Consider the following 16,392-nt stretch of genomic DNA (forward strand, 5'->3'; position numbering starts at 1 on the left):
AACCAGAGCATTTCAAGTTGTTGAGGACAGTTCCATCAACGCTTGTATTCACCACTATAGTGTTCACTTCTTATTCTGGCACAGTTCCACCCATATTCTATTCTATTGAACAGTATTCTTTTCATTGTGTTAATGAACATTGTGCTAGTGGGTTAGGGTTCATGTTAGTGATATAATGAATATTGTGCTAGAGGGTTAGGGTTCATGTTAGTGATATAATGAATATTGTGCTAGAGGGTTAGGGTTCATGTTAGTGATATAATGAATATTGTGCTAGTGGGTTAGGGTTCATGTTAGTGATATAATGAATATTGTGCTAGTGGGTTAGGGTTCATGTTAGTGATATAATGAATATTGTGCTAGTGGGTTAGGGTTCATGTTAGTGATATAATGAACATTGTGCTAGTGGGTTAGGGTTCATGTTAGTGATATAATGAATATTGTGCTAGTGGGTTAAGGTTCATGTTAGTGATATAATGAATATTGTGCTAGTGGGTTAGGGTTCATGTTAGTGATATAATGAACATTGTGCTAGTGGGTTAGGGTTCATGTTAGTGATATAATGAACATTGTGCTAGTGGGTTAGGGTCCATGTTAGTGATATAATGAACATTGTGCTAGTGGGTTAGGGTTCATGTTAGTGATATAATGAACATTGTGCTAGTGGGTTAGGGTTCATGTTAGTGATATAATGAACATTGTGCTAGTGGGTTAGGGTTCATGTTAGTGATATAATGAATATTGTGCTAGTGGGTTAAGGTTCATGTTAGTGATATAATGAATATTGTGCTAGTGGGTTAGGGTTCATGTTAGTGATATAATGAACATTGTGCTAGTGGGTTAGGGTTCATGTTAGTGATATAATGAACATTGTGCTAGTGGGTTAGGGTTCATGTTAGTGATATAATGAATATTGTCCTAGAGGGTTAGGGTTCATGTTAGTGATATAATTAACATTGTGCTAGTGGGTTAAGGTTCATGTTACGTTGCTAATAATACTAGTGTTACATGAAGTTCAACCATTTGGTGGCCAATAAATGAACTAGCAGTAAGAATAAATAATTAAAAAGGATGCTGAATTGGTGCTTTCTTGACACTATGTACAAACCTTTGAGACAGCTCAGGTGGGGTAATATAAATGTCTCCATGGCGTCACAAATGAATTATTTTAGTTGGATAAGTTACTTTCAGTACGTCTAACTGTAGGTTGTATGTACTGTTAACCCTGAAGCTGTGGAGCAAAGGCCCCCACATCACACTGGAATGATTTCAGCAATGAAAAGCAAAAGTAAAATTCTATTCATGAACACTTAAAAGGAATCAATACTGAATGATGTCAGCGTAGACGCATCAACTCAGACTGTAAGCATTGACAATCATCCTTCTTTGAATCAGATGACGAACACTCCATGGCAGAAAATGCCAATATATCTGCCTGAACCCAAAGAAAAAAAAGAAAAGCTGAATCAGTCCATGCTCACCATGTTGTGTTGTGTTTGTCAGCTACCCCCAGCTGAACTCAGTGAGGGTGAAAGAGCTGTGTGAGTTGCTCAGCTACTGGAATGGAGCCAGCTTTATCGGCAAGAGCCAGGTGAGACTACAAACTACTTAACAAAAAGTTAAAATGTTTATAATTAGGGATGTCAATGGATTAAAATATTTAATCGCATATGTATATGAATCGCATGATTGTCCGTAGTTAATCGCGATTAATCACAATTTTTTTATCTTTTTAAAATGTACCTTAAGGCCCAGACATACCAACCTGACATCAGAGAACTAGCGGCGATGAAGACGGCTTGTTGCGACTCTCACGTTGCCTTTGTTTTGGCCGACAAGTTGCACTCAAACTTACTGCAAAGACTACAGGCGACGGCCAGTTAGCACGTACGTTCTGCGCCTGCGTAAGAGGAATTAACTCTCCACACCAGAAGGTGGCGGTAGTCTGTGTTCATCATTCAAAAAGGGAAACAGGAAGAGCGACGACGGCGAATATACAAGCCGTTGTTATGATACGTACATGAAACAAAGCAGCGTTTGCCGACCATTTTCACACCACTCTGACTCACCACTTAACTTCATTCCAGAAGTTCATGTCGCTGTGAAAATATCCGTGTGTTGGAATGATCAGATGAGATGATGATGAATAATGAGAAGAGCCTTTTGTGTGTCCTCTTGACTTTACTTGTTGGCTTGTTTTCCTCACTTCTGTTTCTCTTCTCGTGGACTGATTAGTTTAAACTGAACCGCCAATCAAAGTGATTTCTCTCAGCGACGGGCGCTGCCTGATTCAACATGCTGAATCGGCTGAAAAAACTCCAACACAGCAGACTAGAGCCGAAGGTGCGGGACACACCGGAAAAACTAGACTGACAGACGCTTAATCATCGGACGTCGGATTAACCGCCATTAATGGCAAAATAATCTCACATTTTTTCTCTGTTCTAAATTAACCTGAAAGGGAGATATGTCAAATATTTAATACTCTTCATGTACTGTTAATTTCATGTGATTATCATAAATGTCATGTCTGTAAAGGGGAGACTCGTGGGTACCCATAGAACCCATTTACATCCACATATCTGGAGGTCAGAGGTCAAGGGACCCCTTTGAAAATGGCTATGCCAGTTTTTCCTCGCCAATATTTAGCAAAATTTTGGAGCGTTATTTAGCTTCCTGAAGCTAGTAAAATCGCAAGTTGCATTAATGCATTAATGCGTTAAAGAAATCAGTGGTGTTTAAATGAATTTGAGTTAACGCGTTAACTTTGACAGCCCTATTAATAATCTACCTTAATTTTGCGGTGCCATTACCATACAGTAATTGTTTCATCAGACAGCTTGTTTTCTTCACACATTTTCTTTGTTTCCAGATTGAGCGATTTATCAGGATGGGTATTCCTCCAAGTCTGCGAGGTAGAGTGTGGAAGTGTCTTCTCACCATTGACAGTCTGAGAGAAACCAGTGACTTCAACTACCAGGTAATGAGACATGCACTGGAAAGGACAACTTGTTATCCTTATGCGATTAATGTTGCTTACTATAGTACTCGCAAAAAGATTTCTTCTATTCTACTTTTTCTAATGTTATATTTTACTCACTTACTTTTATTGAGGCAGTGATTTCCAGAATGAAGTTAATGTGTTAGCAAAAAGAAATACATAGAACATCGTAAGTATTAAACAGCCATCGCTGCATCATTTCAAAGTATTTTTTACCATGTTAATGTCAACTATTAATGTGTGCAAGTTGGCATTCATTCTGCAGTAATGGTCATTAGTCGATTGTTAGAAAAATAATTAGCAAATATTTTGATGATCGATTAATTGCTTCAGCCATTTGTCAAGCAAAAATAGAGAAAAAATAAGAAGTATTCACTTGTTTCAGCTTCTCGGATGTGGGGATTTGCTGCTTTTGTTCATAGTATTTTTGTAAACTATATATTTCTTTTTAGTTTTAGACTGTTGGTCGGACAAAACAAGACATTTGAAAATGTCACCTTGGGTTCTGGGAAGTTGTGATGGACATTTCACTATTTTTGACATTTCATAGACAAAATCGATTATTCAGAAAAATAACTCAAAAATAACTCAAAAATCTTGATGATTTCGAAATCAAAGCGGAGGTCTGGGGGTCCTCCTCCAGAAAAATGTGAGTTTCAGAGACTTTGTTCCTGCATTCTGGTGACTTTTAAAGAATGAAAATAGCAAAAATAATAAGTACACTGCAACAGCATTTTTAATCTTAAATACTTATTACTTACTTACTTATATATACTTATAATTTTACTGTTAATTCTCAGGAATGAATACAGAATAATCACCCCTCTGGCGTGAACTTCTGTGAATCTCTGTCATAAACTCATATTCATCAGTTTTAATTCATTCATGTTTTGCTCCTGCTTGAGTATTTATATCTCTTAGTTCTCTCCATATCGCTCTCCTTCTCTCACTCACTGAAGGCTCTTTCAGACACAACCCGATAACTACACCACGGCACCCATCTTTTATTTTTTTTCCCGCTGCGTTGAGCAAAGCCCAACTTGGGGCGCTGTGTATTGTGATGTGTGGCGCACACAGCTCAAACCAAGTTGTGTGGCGAGCAGCTCTCTTCTGCCAGTAAACAACATTTGGTGTAGCTGTATAGTGTATATACAGCTCTGGAAAAAATTAAGAGACCACTTCAAAATTATAATTTTCTCTGGTTTTACTATTTATTGGTATGTGTTTGAGTAAAATTAAAAATGTTGTTATATTTTATAAACTACTGACAACATTTCTCCCAAATTTCAAATAAAAATATTGTCATTTAGAGCATTTATTTGCAGAAAATGACAACTGGCCAAAATAACAAAAAAGATGCAGTGTTTTCAGATCTCGAATAATGCAAAGAAAACAAGTTCATATTAATTTTTAAACAACACAATACAAATGTTTTAACTTAGGAAGAGTTCAGAAATCAATATTTGGTGGAATAACCTCGATTTACAATCACAGCTTTCATGCGTCTTTGCATGCTCTCCACCAGTCTTTCACATTGCTGTTGGGTGACTTTATGCCACTCCTGGCGCAAAAGTTCAAGCAGCTGGGCTTTGTTTGAGGGCTTGTGACCATCCATCTTCCTCTTGATCACATTCCAGAGGTTTTCAATGGGATTCAGGTCTGGAGATTGGGCTGACCATGACAGGGTCCTGATCTGGGGGTCCTTCATCCACACCTTCATTGACCTGGCTGTGTGGCATGGAGCATTGTCCTGCTGGAAAAAACACTCCTCAGAGTTGGGGAACATTGTCAGAGCACCAAAGAAGCAAAGAAGAGCTGTAACTCATTATTCGAGATCTGAAAACACTGAATCTTTTTTGTTATTTTAACCAGTTGTCATTTTCTGCAAATAAATGCTCTAAATGACAATATTTTTATTTGAAATTTGGGAGAAATGTTGTCAGTAGTTTATAGAATATAACAACATTTTTAATTTTACTCAAACACATACCAATAAATAGTAAAACCAGAGAAACTGATAATTTTGAAGTGGTCTCTTAATTTTTTCTAGAGCTGTATGTATAGTATATATATTGTCTGGGTGGAAACAGTAGAGCTTATACACGCTATACAGTGCCAGAAACAGGTTGAGATAATGAAAAGGAGAAAAAAGGTGTGAACATTTGTCATAAATTGGGAGAAATATGGGAGAATTGTGACCCAGGGAAGAAATATGTGAGTCTCCCAGGAAAATCTGGAGGGTTGGCGAGTATGGTTTAAAAGCAGAACTGTAGACTACGTTTAAAAGTGGTCACTTTGTATAATATGACTTTTATTGAACAAAATATCAATAAAGACAGCAGTGAGATGCATTTGTATTCTGGCTAACCAATTTTATCATGCATCTTGGATTTCCTTCATATAAATGCAGCACCAAGGGTTGGCAAGCAGATGTTGCCATTTTGGCTCAGTGCTTCCTTTCCACCATCATGATTTTTGTTTAGTTTAACTAATCCAGGCTGGCTGTACATTTACTTGCTGCTAGACCAAACCTGGTTATTCATTCACAGAAGAGATGTTATTGATTGATTTCTAATAATGGGATGTGTTGGGCTGTCTCCTACAGAAGTGTTTGTTAGAGGTGCGAGGGCCCCTGGTGGACTTGGGAGTCAGTGAGTACGGCATCCTGTCGGCAATCACCACACTGAGCGAGACCCAAAACGATCTGGGTTTAAACCATCAGCAACCCTCCAGCTGCCCCGAGCCCAGATACTCCGTAGACGACATCACACTCTTCAGACAAATCGCCCTGGACCTACGTGAGCTCAAATAGGGGAATGAAGTTGTAGGCTTAGTGTGTGTATGTCGTTTTGTTGAGAAACATGGTCTCAATTTTTTAAAGGGAGGATATTTTGGCTAAATTTAAAACAGATTACTCAGTCCTTAAAATGTTGTAAAATGGGTAAATGTTGACTTTTAGTATTACAGTACACTCTTTTTGTTGTGCATCGCACAATGCACTTCTTTTCTGGCAATGCACCGTGTCAAGGGTTACAGTTGAAGTTAAGTAGTGACCAGAGCACAGCTTAAGAAATAAATGTAAATGAAAAAGAGACAGAGAATCTCTGGGAACACCAGGTACAAGCAGACTTCAGGTCTATTGTTGGAGGAAAAGTAGAAGCATACGTCAGATTAATTTGACCTGTTCCATAGAGCGCTCCTTCCCGACCCACCGCTCCCTGATGGGGGAGAGCCCAGAAGCCATTGAGGGTCAGGCTAAACTCTTCAGGGTCCTCATCGCTTACGCCAAATACAGCCCGCAGGTTGGATACAGCCAAGGTAATGGATCATATTCTAATAATACTATCTTAAAACAGTATGAAGTTCCTCTTTCTTTGTCTTTATTTGCTTCCCAGTTGTAAATACTGAAGTGATTATCATCAGGTTGTTGATCCTGTTCTAATTGCCTATAGGGAGGACATTTATTGTCTTTTCAGCTTAATTATGTTCCCTCACTCATCGGGCCTCTCTCAAACCGCCCTCTACACCCTCTCCCTACCCACTTCCACTCTGTTTGCACATTTGCGTGGAGGGTCCGCCATTTTTAGTGCCACCCCAAATCAATGGTCGTGTCTAGAAGGGAACCAGCAAATTGGGGAAACTCTCGCGAGATGGGTAAGGTTAGGCATTGACCTTGAATAGTTAAGGTTAGGATAGGTCGTCGGGTAGTGAGTCTCAAGAGAGTTTGCAAGTTTTTGTAGCTCTAAGATCAGATTTTGCAATTTGCGGGTTACCTTCGAGACACGACCCAAATCAAGTAGCGGGGAGTGGAAGTGGGTTATATAACCCTCCAACAGCAAGTCTGCATCTATGCTGACTTACTGGCTACGTCCAACAGAGAGAGGAGCAGGGGGATCACTGGAACACATGCACATAAGACAAGCTTATAGGGGACTTGTGAGTTCTATCAGAAGCTGAGGAGCGTGAGAAAGTGGCATACTTCACCACATGAACGGGTTGCACACCCTGTGCGCTGTTATTGGCTGGGGGTTACGCCCCCACGTGGAGCCTAAAGGCTGTTTGCAGACGCCCAGAAGCGTCCAGAGTAAAGCAGAATAAGAAGAAAAGAGAAAATCCAGGCAGAGGGCTGCATGGTCTCCGCAGAAACAGACACCACCACACATTTCTAGTGGGGAATAAGTGACGGTTGAGAGGGATTATTTTTGTATCAGTCCATACTTTGTTTTTTAGTTAATTCTTACACATTATACCTAAAAGAGGGTGCTTCATTCAGCTGAGTGTTACTTCACTCCGTCACGAAGTGGGGAGGGTCCGGTTTGAGAAAGGCCCACCATGTGTTTTTCACACACTGCTTCAGTAATTTAATGAAGGTATCTGCAGTACATAATGTGAACACTTGGTGGAAGCAGAGAACTATTAATATAAAGAGTTACCCATCATGCTCTTCTCTGCTCAGGAAGTCTCAGTGAATTAAAATACATCTTTTTCACATAATTAATTATGCGTGATAGAATAATAATAATACATTTTGGGCTAATGATGTATTTATTTTTAATGAGATTAATTTATTTTAATTATTTAAAGGGACTGTTTGTAAGAGTCAGAAATTGCTTGTTAACAGCGAAACCTGCGGCCATTAAGTCAACGAAAGTCAGCGTCGGACTCGCGCTTGTGCTCGCTCTACATAGACGTGAACGAGCATCGCTCAAAACAGTGAGGGGACACACGTCAGCTAAAAGCACAATATCACTCTATATTTCAGCTGCTTGGCAGTAATGTTAGCTGACCAGACGAAGGTCTCTCCATGAATCAATGCTGATCCTAGTGTTGGCTTTTCCTGCCTCAGCCTCCCGACCGCGGCCGGAGAGAACAGGGGCGACACTGGAGGCCCGGTTGAAGACGATAACATTTCTCTCTGCCGAGCCCCGTCACTTCACAAGACACGGGAAACCTCTGTTGGTCTGGAGGAGCTGCAGCAGTTATTTCTGCACAAACGTCCACTAGATATTCTCAGAGCTACTAACTCTTCTGCAGTGTGGAGTGTGCGCGCATGTACGTGAGGTGGAGTGAGAACGAGCGCGGTGTGTGAGTGAAGGCAAGCAGGCAGAGGAACAGAGTACAGCAGAGACTCCGGCCCTGGAGATCAAAGCTACGGTCTCCCGTCCTCTGACCGCAGCGAACACTGTTTAACAGACGGGCTTCACTAGATATAACTTTTCAGTTTTGGTGCTTCCGTGTAGTTTGTGTTGGAGTCTTGAGTCTGAACAGCGTAGCAACACGCGCATGGGACACCGACCTGGATTGGGTTATACGTGTAAGAAGTTACAAACAGTCCCTTTTAATAAAGGTGGGAATTGGATTGCTAAAATCACTAAAATCTGGGTGAAAATCATGTTGTGAAATTATCATTAGGAGCATGAACATTTATTACTACTTCTTTTTTCTTTTTTTTTACTGGATTATCAGCAGGTATTTTAAAATATAAGGTTCAGATCAGAAACATGTACTAAGCTGTTCTCACCATGGAAGAATCCTGTTTACTGTCAAATACAGTGAACCGTTGTCACATACAGGGTTGGAAATTAGCACCAGCAACCAACCAAATGCGGTTCTGCTCCAGGTTTCTTCCCAGTAATGGGGAGTTTTTCCTGGCCACAGCGCGCTTGGTGGATCCTGTTGGGTCTCTAAACTATGGTGTACGGTCATAGACCTGCTCTATATATAAAGCGTCTTGAGATAACTTCTGTTGTGATTTGACGCTATACAAAAATAAATTGAATTGAATTGAATTGAATTGAAATGCTGGTAAAATATGCAAGTGGTTGCTAGATTTGCTTCACTCATTAGCCAAAGAAACGTGGTAATATATTGAGTGGCTGGTAGATTTTGGAATCCACCAGCCACAGTGGAAGGTGCACTAAAAAGTTAATTTCCAACTTTGGTCCCATAGGAAATTTAATTTGAGAGGATGATGAATCTGGATGAAAATCATCTTAAACCTGAAGTCCTGAATACACTCAATATTTGACATGTTTGCCTTCTTTGCTTTACTTTTTGTTTCTAGAAAATATTGTTTCAGTCGTGATAGCGTGGCATACCAGTAGGTGGAAAAATCAAATGAAACTTCCATTCTCGTCTTGATTAATATCCCATTGGTTTACAGTTTACACTTTCCAGTGTCCTGCCCTGTATGTTTGCTGCCTCCATAGGAACTTTATCGTATTTTAGAGGAAGGATGGAGTAGTTATGATGAGGGCAGATAGTTGGCTGTACTAAGCATACTAAGGCTGTGCTCTGCTATCCTGCTCAGTAGTGTACCCTACTGCTCCTACTAAATAACTATTTTCATTGTCTCAGCTGTTTGATAAAACATGTTCGGTCCTGTATCTTAAATTTTTTTAATGGTGCGTGTGCGTGTGCGTGTGTCACAGGGATGTCCTACATAGCTGCGGTGCTGCTGATGCAGTTGGGAGAGGAGGAGGCGTTTTGGGCTCTGACCGCCTTGTTGGATAAACCCAAATATCTGGCCGAACTGTTTGACCTCAGCCTCACCAAGTAAGAATGGGCTTAAAGTGGCCGCTGTGGCTCAGAGGGTAGAGCAGGTCGTCCACCAATCGGAATGTCGGTGGTTCGATCCCCGGCTGCTCTGGGTCACGTGTCGATGTGTCCTTGAGCAAGACACTTCACCCCAAATTGCTCCCGAAGGCATAGCCATCGGTGTGTGAATGAGTATTTAGATTAGATCCTGATGGGCAAAGTTGGCACCTTAGCAGCCTCTGCCATCAGTGTATGAATGTGTGTGTGAATGCTGACATGTAGTGTAAACGCTTTGAGTGGTCGGAAGACTAGAAAAGCGCTATATAAATGAATGTATAAATGTAATTCCCAAATTCTGTTGCTGTTTTCTTGGAATGCGTACTCTCTGACATAGCTAGACTAAAATAAACTGTTATGTTTGTTCTAATCAGGGTCCAGCATCAGGTGAAGGTGTTTGACCAATTCCTGAAACACAGGAAACCACAGCTCTCTCAACACATGGTGAGTGCTTTTGGACTTTTCACCAACTGGCTTTATTTCTCTGTAAAATGCCACGCTGACTAAGAAACATGCAAGTATGAATCTTATCATGTATTGATCATGAGGAGACACTGAAAACTGGGAGGAAAGTAGGGTGCTTCTGTGTACTGGACATTTTTGAGTTGACTTAGAGGGAAAATGTTCCTAAAAAACACGATGACAGGAAAGATCTTGAAAATGTGTGTGTATTTGTGTTTCAGGCCAGATATGGCCAAGTGATGAGTAGTTCATCTGCGAGCGAGAGGCCACTGTAATGTATCCATCAGCAACTGGGCCTCCTCTGTCATTCACTGTATTAGGCTTTAGGCTCTCACAGGGGGAGGCACAAGCCTACAGCTGTGTAATTTCCTTCCTCCGTTCCCACTGTTATTTAACTATTTTTACTAAGTGCATTTAGTGAACCTCGCAGCAGACATGCAACACCTCTTTCACAGCTGCACATGGATGGAAATTTTATGTCATTTTATGGATAAGGAGATTTGATCACTTTCAACTAGATTTTTTGCCAAAAGAAATACAGAAAACAGAGGTGCTGAGTTGAGATGCCATGTCTGGGCTAAATGCATACAAACATGGGCAGAAATAATGTGGAAAAATACCAAATTGAGGACTTGTTTATTTAAGAAAGATTGTAAAAGTGCAAATATGTTGAGTGTTATTTGCCTTAAAGTAAGTGATCACTGTCTACAGATAGATGTGGTGTCATGTTGCCATTACATATTGAAACTGGAAGACACAGAGGTGTGGTTGAAGATTATTGTGAACTGAACAAGGTGGATGAAATAAATGTTATTCTCTACTCTCCTTTATATAATGATTAGTGACAAACATTGTTTGAAAAAGCAGCAAAGCTAATTTTCCAGAATTAGATTGGATCAGAATTGAAGAAGAGTTGAATACATTTTGATGTTGCGTTTGTGTTTTTTGAATTTAAATCTAAAGCATGGGATGGGAGAGAAATAACTTTATTTGACATGGATTACATGACTATTTATTTATGATCTGAATCAGATATACAATGCTTTAACTGACATGAACTGATGCATAAATGCCGATTTAGTTTTGTTTTGTTTGTTTAAAGGTCACCTATTATGCAAAATGCACTTTTCCATGTATTTTAAACATCAATATCTGTCCCCAGTGTGTCTACAGGCCACCATAGTATCATAAAAGACCATCCTCTCTTTTTCTCCTGCAGATGTGGATATAGAAGCACCTATTCCTACTCTGGTGACGTCATTAGCGAATTGCAAGCCGTATAAGGGTTTCCTGGTGGAACCAGAGAGAACGTCCAGCTAGCTGACCCCGCCCCACACAGCGTCACTCTCTCTTCTCCGCAACCTAACTATGACCAAAGTGTCTCCTACTGTTAGTCTGCAAGAACCAGCAGAACAGGCTTCATGTACTCCCATCATCTAAATATAACATGCTCTTTCACAAAGGCTTTATGTAATTAACGGAACGGTTTCCTAAACCGGACTGTTTTCTGCTAACATTCTGCTAAAATCCCACTTTAATTACTAATATAAATGATCATGTGATGTTTTCAGTTAATTTAATGGTGTAAAACTAAAGTCTACCTTCTTACCTTTCTATCCGCATATCGTTTTAATCATTTACTTTAGCTGTGTCTCTACTAGAGTCGGCAAAAGGATGCTAACGCCGGTGAATTAGCCGTGCGCCACTGTTGTCCTAAAACGGACAACCTTATTTTCTTACTGTAAACACTGGGCGCTGCTGGCTTTTCCGTTGTATGACGCTGTTCTTTTGTCTCCCAATGTAACATCAATGCTGTCAACACATCCGGTACCGTATTTTCGTTCCTTCACAATAAGATATCACGCTTCAACACCTCCAAATCATGCAACAAAAGCTCCTTAATTTCCATTTTGAGTGTATACCACCACCTGCTGGATGTTTTGTTAAACTCTATTCTCATTTCAATCACTTGCAAAATACCAACTGATGCATGAAATTTAGCAATTATGTGCAAATAAGTGTAAAGAACAATTATTATCATTACACACAGTGCAGAGTAAGAGTTATAGTAGAACTACAAACATAAGTATTCATGATTGAAATGGTGCATTGTTTTTAATCAAAAGACACATGACTAGAGCAAATGATTGAAAAGAGGATGACAAATATTTATTTAAAAGCAACAAAAATAAGATAAAACATGAAAAAATTAAAAAACATAAATTCAAAATTAATTAAATTAAATATCTGGACACAAATTACACTTAAAATAATCATCATCATCGTCATCCAGCTCCTCGTCCCAGCCCACACACATTGTGTGAAACCATGTGTGGCAGTTGTCGCACTGGACCCACGACACCAATCCCTCCGAACTCTCCGGAGGGTCAGGTACCCTGCACCGGCCACACCACCAAACCGTCTCCTCCATCTCTTCAGTGGTGTGACCTACTCACAGAAAAAAAATATATAAACTGGAAAAACAAAGTTCGGAAACTTGTGTTTGGTGGATTATTTCTCTGTTGTTACAATGCTAATGGTCATTGTATTTTACATTGTTGGAAAGCCTGTTTATTTACCTCTGCAATGATGTCCAACTTGTAAGGATCATGCATTTGTGGGATGAGCAGCACAACTGATTATGTGGGGAGCACCCAAGACAAATTTGCCAAAATGCTCCATCAATGGTAAACAGTGTATTCTCATGTTGGTGTTGACTCTTGTTGTGAGTTGTTTGGTGGATTGGATGATTGAACTCTATCAGTAACAAGGAACAAACAAGACATATTGATTCATTTAATACACCGTCAGGAGCCTCAGTAGCGGTGGAAGATCCATACGCAGCCACAACAGCCTGGCACCTCCTCCTCATGCTGGTCACCAACCTGGTCACACGTTGCTGTGGGATGGCGTTCCATTCCTCAACCAGGATTGGAGATGCCCCCCCCCACACCATGACACTGTCCCCACCAAAAGCTGTTACTCCATCGGTTCAACAATCAGCATAGCGTTCTCCACGTCGTCTCCATACTTTGACCCTGCCATCCAACTTTAACAGACAGAACCTGGACTCATCACTGAACATGACATTCCCACACATGTTCAGGTTCCATTGTCTGTGTTGTCGACACCAGCGCCAACCGGGCCTGATGGTGAAGGGCAGTCATTGCAGGCTTCCTGGTAGCCTTATGAGAATACACTGTTTACCATCAGCAGAGCATTTTGGCAAATTTTTCTTGGGCGCTACCCACATAATCAGCTGTGCTGCTCATCCCACAAATGCATGATCCTTACAAGTTGGACATCATTGCGAAGGTAAATAAACAGGCTTTCCAACCATGTACAATACTATGACCATTAGCATTGATACAATAGAGAAATAATCCACAAAACACAAGTTTCCGAACTTTGTTTTTCCAGTATATATGTAAGAAAATTGTCTGATCTTATGGGCTGGCATGCAAAGACTGTTAACAATAAGTAAACTACCGGTGGATGTCGTGGGTCCAGCAGGCGAGGACGAGGAGCTGGATGACAGTGTTGTTGTCCGGTCTTGAGAGTCTGTATAAATAAGAGACAAAGCCTTACATGTTTTGCTTACTCTTCATCATGGCTCATGTCACCAACATGTTAAAATGTTGCTTTCTTTTTTACAGTTTATATAAAGCATTTACAGTGGAAGGGAGAGGAAGGAGCTTGGGACCCTCGGAGGCCTGCTGCAGTTGATGTTGAAGGCACTAAAAGAATAATCATATTTTATTATTACAACATTAAAATGCATACTCCTAATAATGTCTATACATCACAATAGTAAATCAATTTTGATATTTACATTAATTCAAATGTAAAATAGGTATGCTTTACCAGAGACTTGCTGACCAGGAGATGGGGGAAGGTGGAAATGTCCCTCAGCAGGCAGGCTCGCTGGTGTGTTGGTGGTGGCAGGCAGCCGGGGACCGTGGGAGGCACAAGAGGGGGCAGAGGGGGCTGAGGGACCGGCGGTGGAAAGGCTGGAGTTGGTGGCTGGAGCAGCCCCGAGGGGCACTGTTCTTCTGGGGCTGGGGCGGGAGCCGCCAGGCAGGGTAGAGGAAGTGGCTGCCGGACTGGTGGCTTCGGCCCGCTGCTGCTGTCTTCTGGCCAGAGCTTGGGCCTCCCGCCTTGCAGCACGGTCCTCCGCCTCCTCGATGACGTCGGACGTCATTTTTTTATTTTAATTTGATTTATGTCTGCTGTCATGTTTCAGAGCTAAACACACAAACAAAACAGCTGCCTGCCTTCACTAACGCTACGTGATCCTTTCTTCGTCTTTTCCTGCGGCCACAACTTTTTTTTCAGACATCCAACATTTCTGCCACTCTTCACTTGACAACAGATTATGTCATACATGATCCTCTATCTTCATTGGCTAGACAAAGCAGGGTAAAGCTAGCTACGAATTGCGCTCATAAGCTAACTCATATTAGCAGTACAGTGAAAACACAGACACACTTTTCAGGGGGAAAGATCGTCGCCAGAGCGCAACTAAAGTGTTCTTACTGCTTTATCTCATCAAAGTCACTTTCCTGTAGTAATTCAACATGTAAATGTCCATACATATAGATGAAATTTGACACATAGATACTTGGATATGTATAAATTGATTCTACTTACATTTCATTTGGGATCTCTGAAGGAAATGACCGCGAAAAGACCGGAAAATGCGTCATACCGGATAAGTCCGGTTTAGGACAATAGCGGCGAGCAACGTCCGGTTTAGGAAACGGTGATGCTACACTGTTTCAACAGGTGATATTTATATTATATATATTTGATGTCATGCATGTAGAAGAGTACAGGTAGTAAATAGTGACTGTAAGCAACACAACACATTTCTGTTTCACAGTCAAACTTTATTTGAGTAGACAGATGACAATATTAATTATTCACAGCATTTTTAATCATCCCACCTGCAGTTATGATGACATGGTACATGATAAAGTCTTCAGCTCCAGTGAGCTCCGGTGAGTGTAACGTTAACCGGCCTGTAGTCATGGTAACACAGAGACAGCTCCTACAGTAACTAATATACCATTACTCTGTTTACTTCCATACATTTATCAGGTGTCTTTTACCAGAAATAATGAACTGACTACTGTTTCACATCTTCTATTTTCCAGCCTGATGGTCACTGACGGCCACACCGTCTCATAGCGGTAGCATGTAGCTAACCCGTTAGCATGTAGCTACATGCTAACGGGTTAGCTCTGCATCTCCATGTAAACAGAGCTATCTGCTCACAGCTATCTGCTCAGCTGTCTGCTCTCAGCTGTCTGCTCTCCTCTGGGATGATTCTGTCGGTCATTTCTCACAGATGGATCTGTAAAGACAGACGTAAAACAGAGTGTATGTTTACGGTTTACAGAGTTGATGCATAATGTAAACACTGAGCTAACTAACAGAGATATAAATAGTATTATTTACCTGAGAGAAACCGTCAGGAAAACCTGGAATCTGGACCGCAGATGATGATCATATGTCGCCGATTTCTAATCAGATTCCTCCGGTAACGTGCGCTGGGTGAAGTTTCTGGTTTATAAACTTTAAAGTAGTTTATAAACTCTTCCTAGCTGCTTCTTTCTCCCTGCAGTCAGAGCTACAGGTAGCTCTCTCTCTCAGTGAGCGCTGAGCTCCGGGGGAGGTGGAGAGAGTGAAGCTGTGTTTCATTTTCAATATAAACGGTAGATCAATAATACAGAGATCAACCGCTGATAGTGATCAACAGCTGATAGTGATCAAACAGCTGATAGTGATCAAACAGCTGATAGTGATCAAACAGCTTGGGACAGAATCATTCCTCTACAAACGCTGGTTAATAATCTGCTGATAGTAATCCAGTAGTCCACCTACAGGGTTCATTTGGGCTCTTTTCATACATGAAAACATCTGGACATCTGGACATGTTAAAACTATGTCAGACTAATGTTAGTTGAGTTTCTGTTTTGTTTTTTACTTTACTCCTGTTGTGATAATTTGCCTCGCAGACCGTCTGCTCTCCGTCTGGATACGTGAGGCTGATGCTGCGTGCACGTAGATATCATGACGGGGAAAGGAAAGTAATTTTCTCTGAATGAAAAAACGACAACGCAAGGGGAAAGTGCCTGTCGGTGAAGCCGCCCTCGTCAAGTGATTGATAGCGCCTGCTCACGTAATGCCCCCATAATGAAACTCTTTCATATAACGTTTGTCGTCCTTAAATACAAGGTGCAAATCCTTAGTATCCATACACTCGATATTTGCGTTGTAAATCGATTTTATATAGATTTACGTCTCCCGTGAAGGACAACTTGCCGAGTACC

At 40.9% G+C, this 16,392-nt stretch overlaps 2 protein-coding genes across 2 annotated transcripts in view; one reads left to right on the forward strand and one right to left on the reverse strand.

Moving 5' to 3' along the window:
- Positions 1 to 16,392, forward strand: part of LOC141765486 (uncharacterized) — a 201,719-nt gene that overhangs the window by 518 nt on the left and 184,809 nt on the right. Inside the window, exons 2-7 of the mRNA XM_074631483.1 lie at positions 1,504 to 1,591; positions 2,873 to 2,980; positions 5,607 to 5,799; positions 6,194 to 6,319; positions 9,433 to 9,556; positions 9,970 to 10,039. Of these exons, the coding sequence (XP_074487584.1) occupies positions 1,504 to 1,591; positions 2,873 to 2,980; positions 5,607 to 5,799; positions 6,194 to 6,319; positions 9,433 to 9,556; positions 9,970 to 10,039 (709 nt within the window). The remainder of the gene's footprint in view (positions 1 to 1,503; positions 1,592 to 2,872; positions 2,981 to 5,606; positions 5,800 to 6,193; positions 6,320 to 9,432; positions 9,557 to 9,969; positions 10,040 to 16,392) is intronic.
- Positions 12,202 to 14,738, reverse strand: LOC141765488 (uncharacterized). Its single transcript, XM_074631487.1, has 4 exons — positions 13,922 to 14,738; positions 13,732 to 13,794; positions 13,547 to 13,618; positions 12,202 to 12,505 (listed from the first exon to the last, which is right to left on the reverse strand). The coding sequence occupies exons 1-4, from the start codon at positions 14,256 to 14,258 to the stop codon at positions 12,297 to 12,299; spliced, it is 681 nt and encodes a 226-aa protein (XP_074487588.1). The 5' UTR covers positions 14,259 to 14,738; the 3' UTR covers positions 12,202 to 12,296.

This window comes from Sebastes fasciatus, chromosome 4 (genome assembly GCF_043250625.1).
Source record: "Sebastes fasciatus isolate fSebFas1 chromosome 4, fSebFas1.pri, whole genome shotgun sequence".
Classification (NCBI taxonomy): Eukaryota; Metazoa; Chordata; class Actinopteri; order Perciformes; family Sebastidae; genus Sebastes; species Sebastes fasciatus.

Bases quoted from the DNA above. Each gene is read 5' to 3' on its own strand.
- LOC141765488 (XM_074631487.1), bottom strand. From the start codon at position 14,258: ATGACGTCCGACGTCATCGAGGAGGCGGAGGACCGTGCTGCAAGGCGG. The intron at 13,795-13,921 runs GTAAAGCATACC...TTATTCTTTTAG, and splicing joins TCCTGGTCAGCAAGTCTCTG to TGCCTTCAACATCAACTGCA. The intron at 12,506-13,546 runs GTAGTTTACTTA...TTCTGTGAGTAG, and splicing joins TGGACCCACGACATCCACCG to GTCACACCACTGAAGAGATG.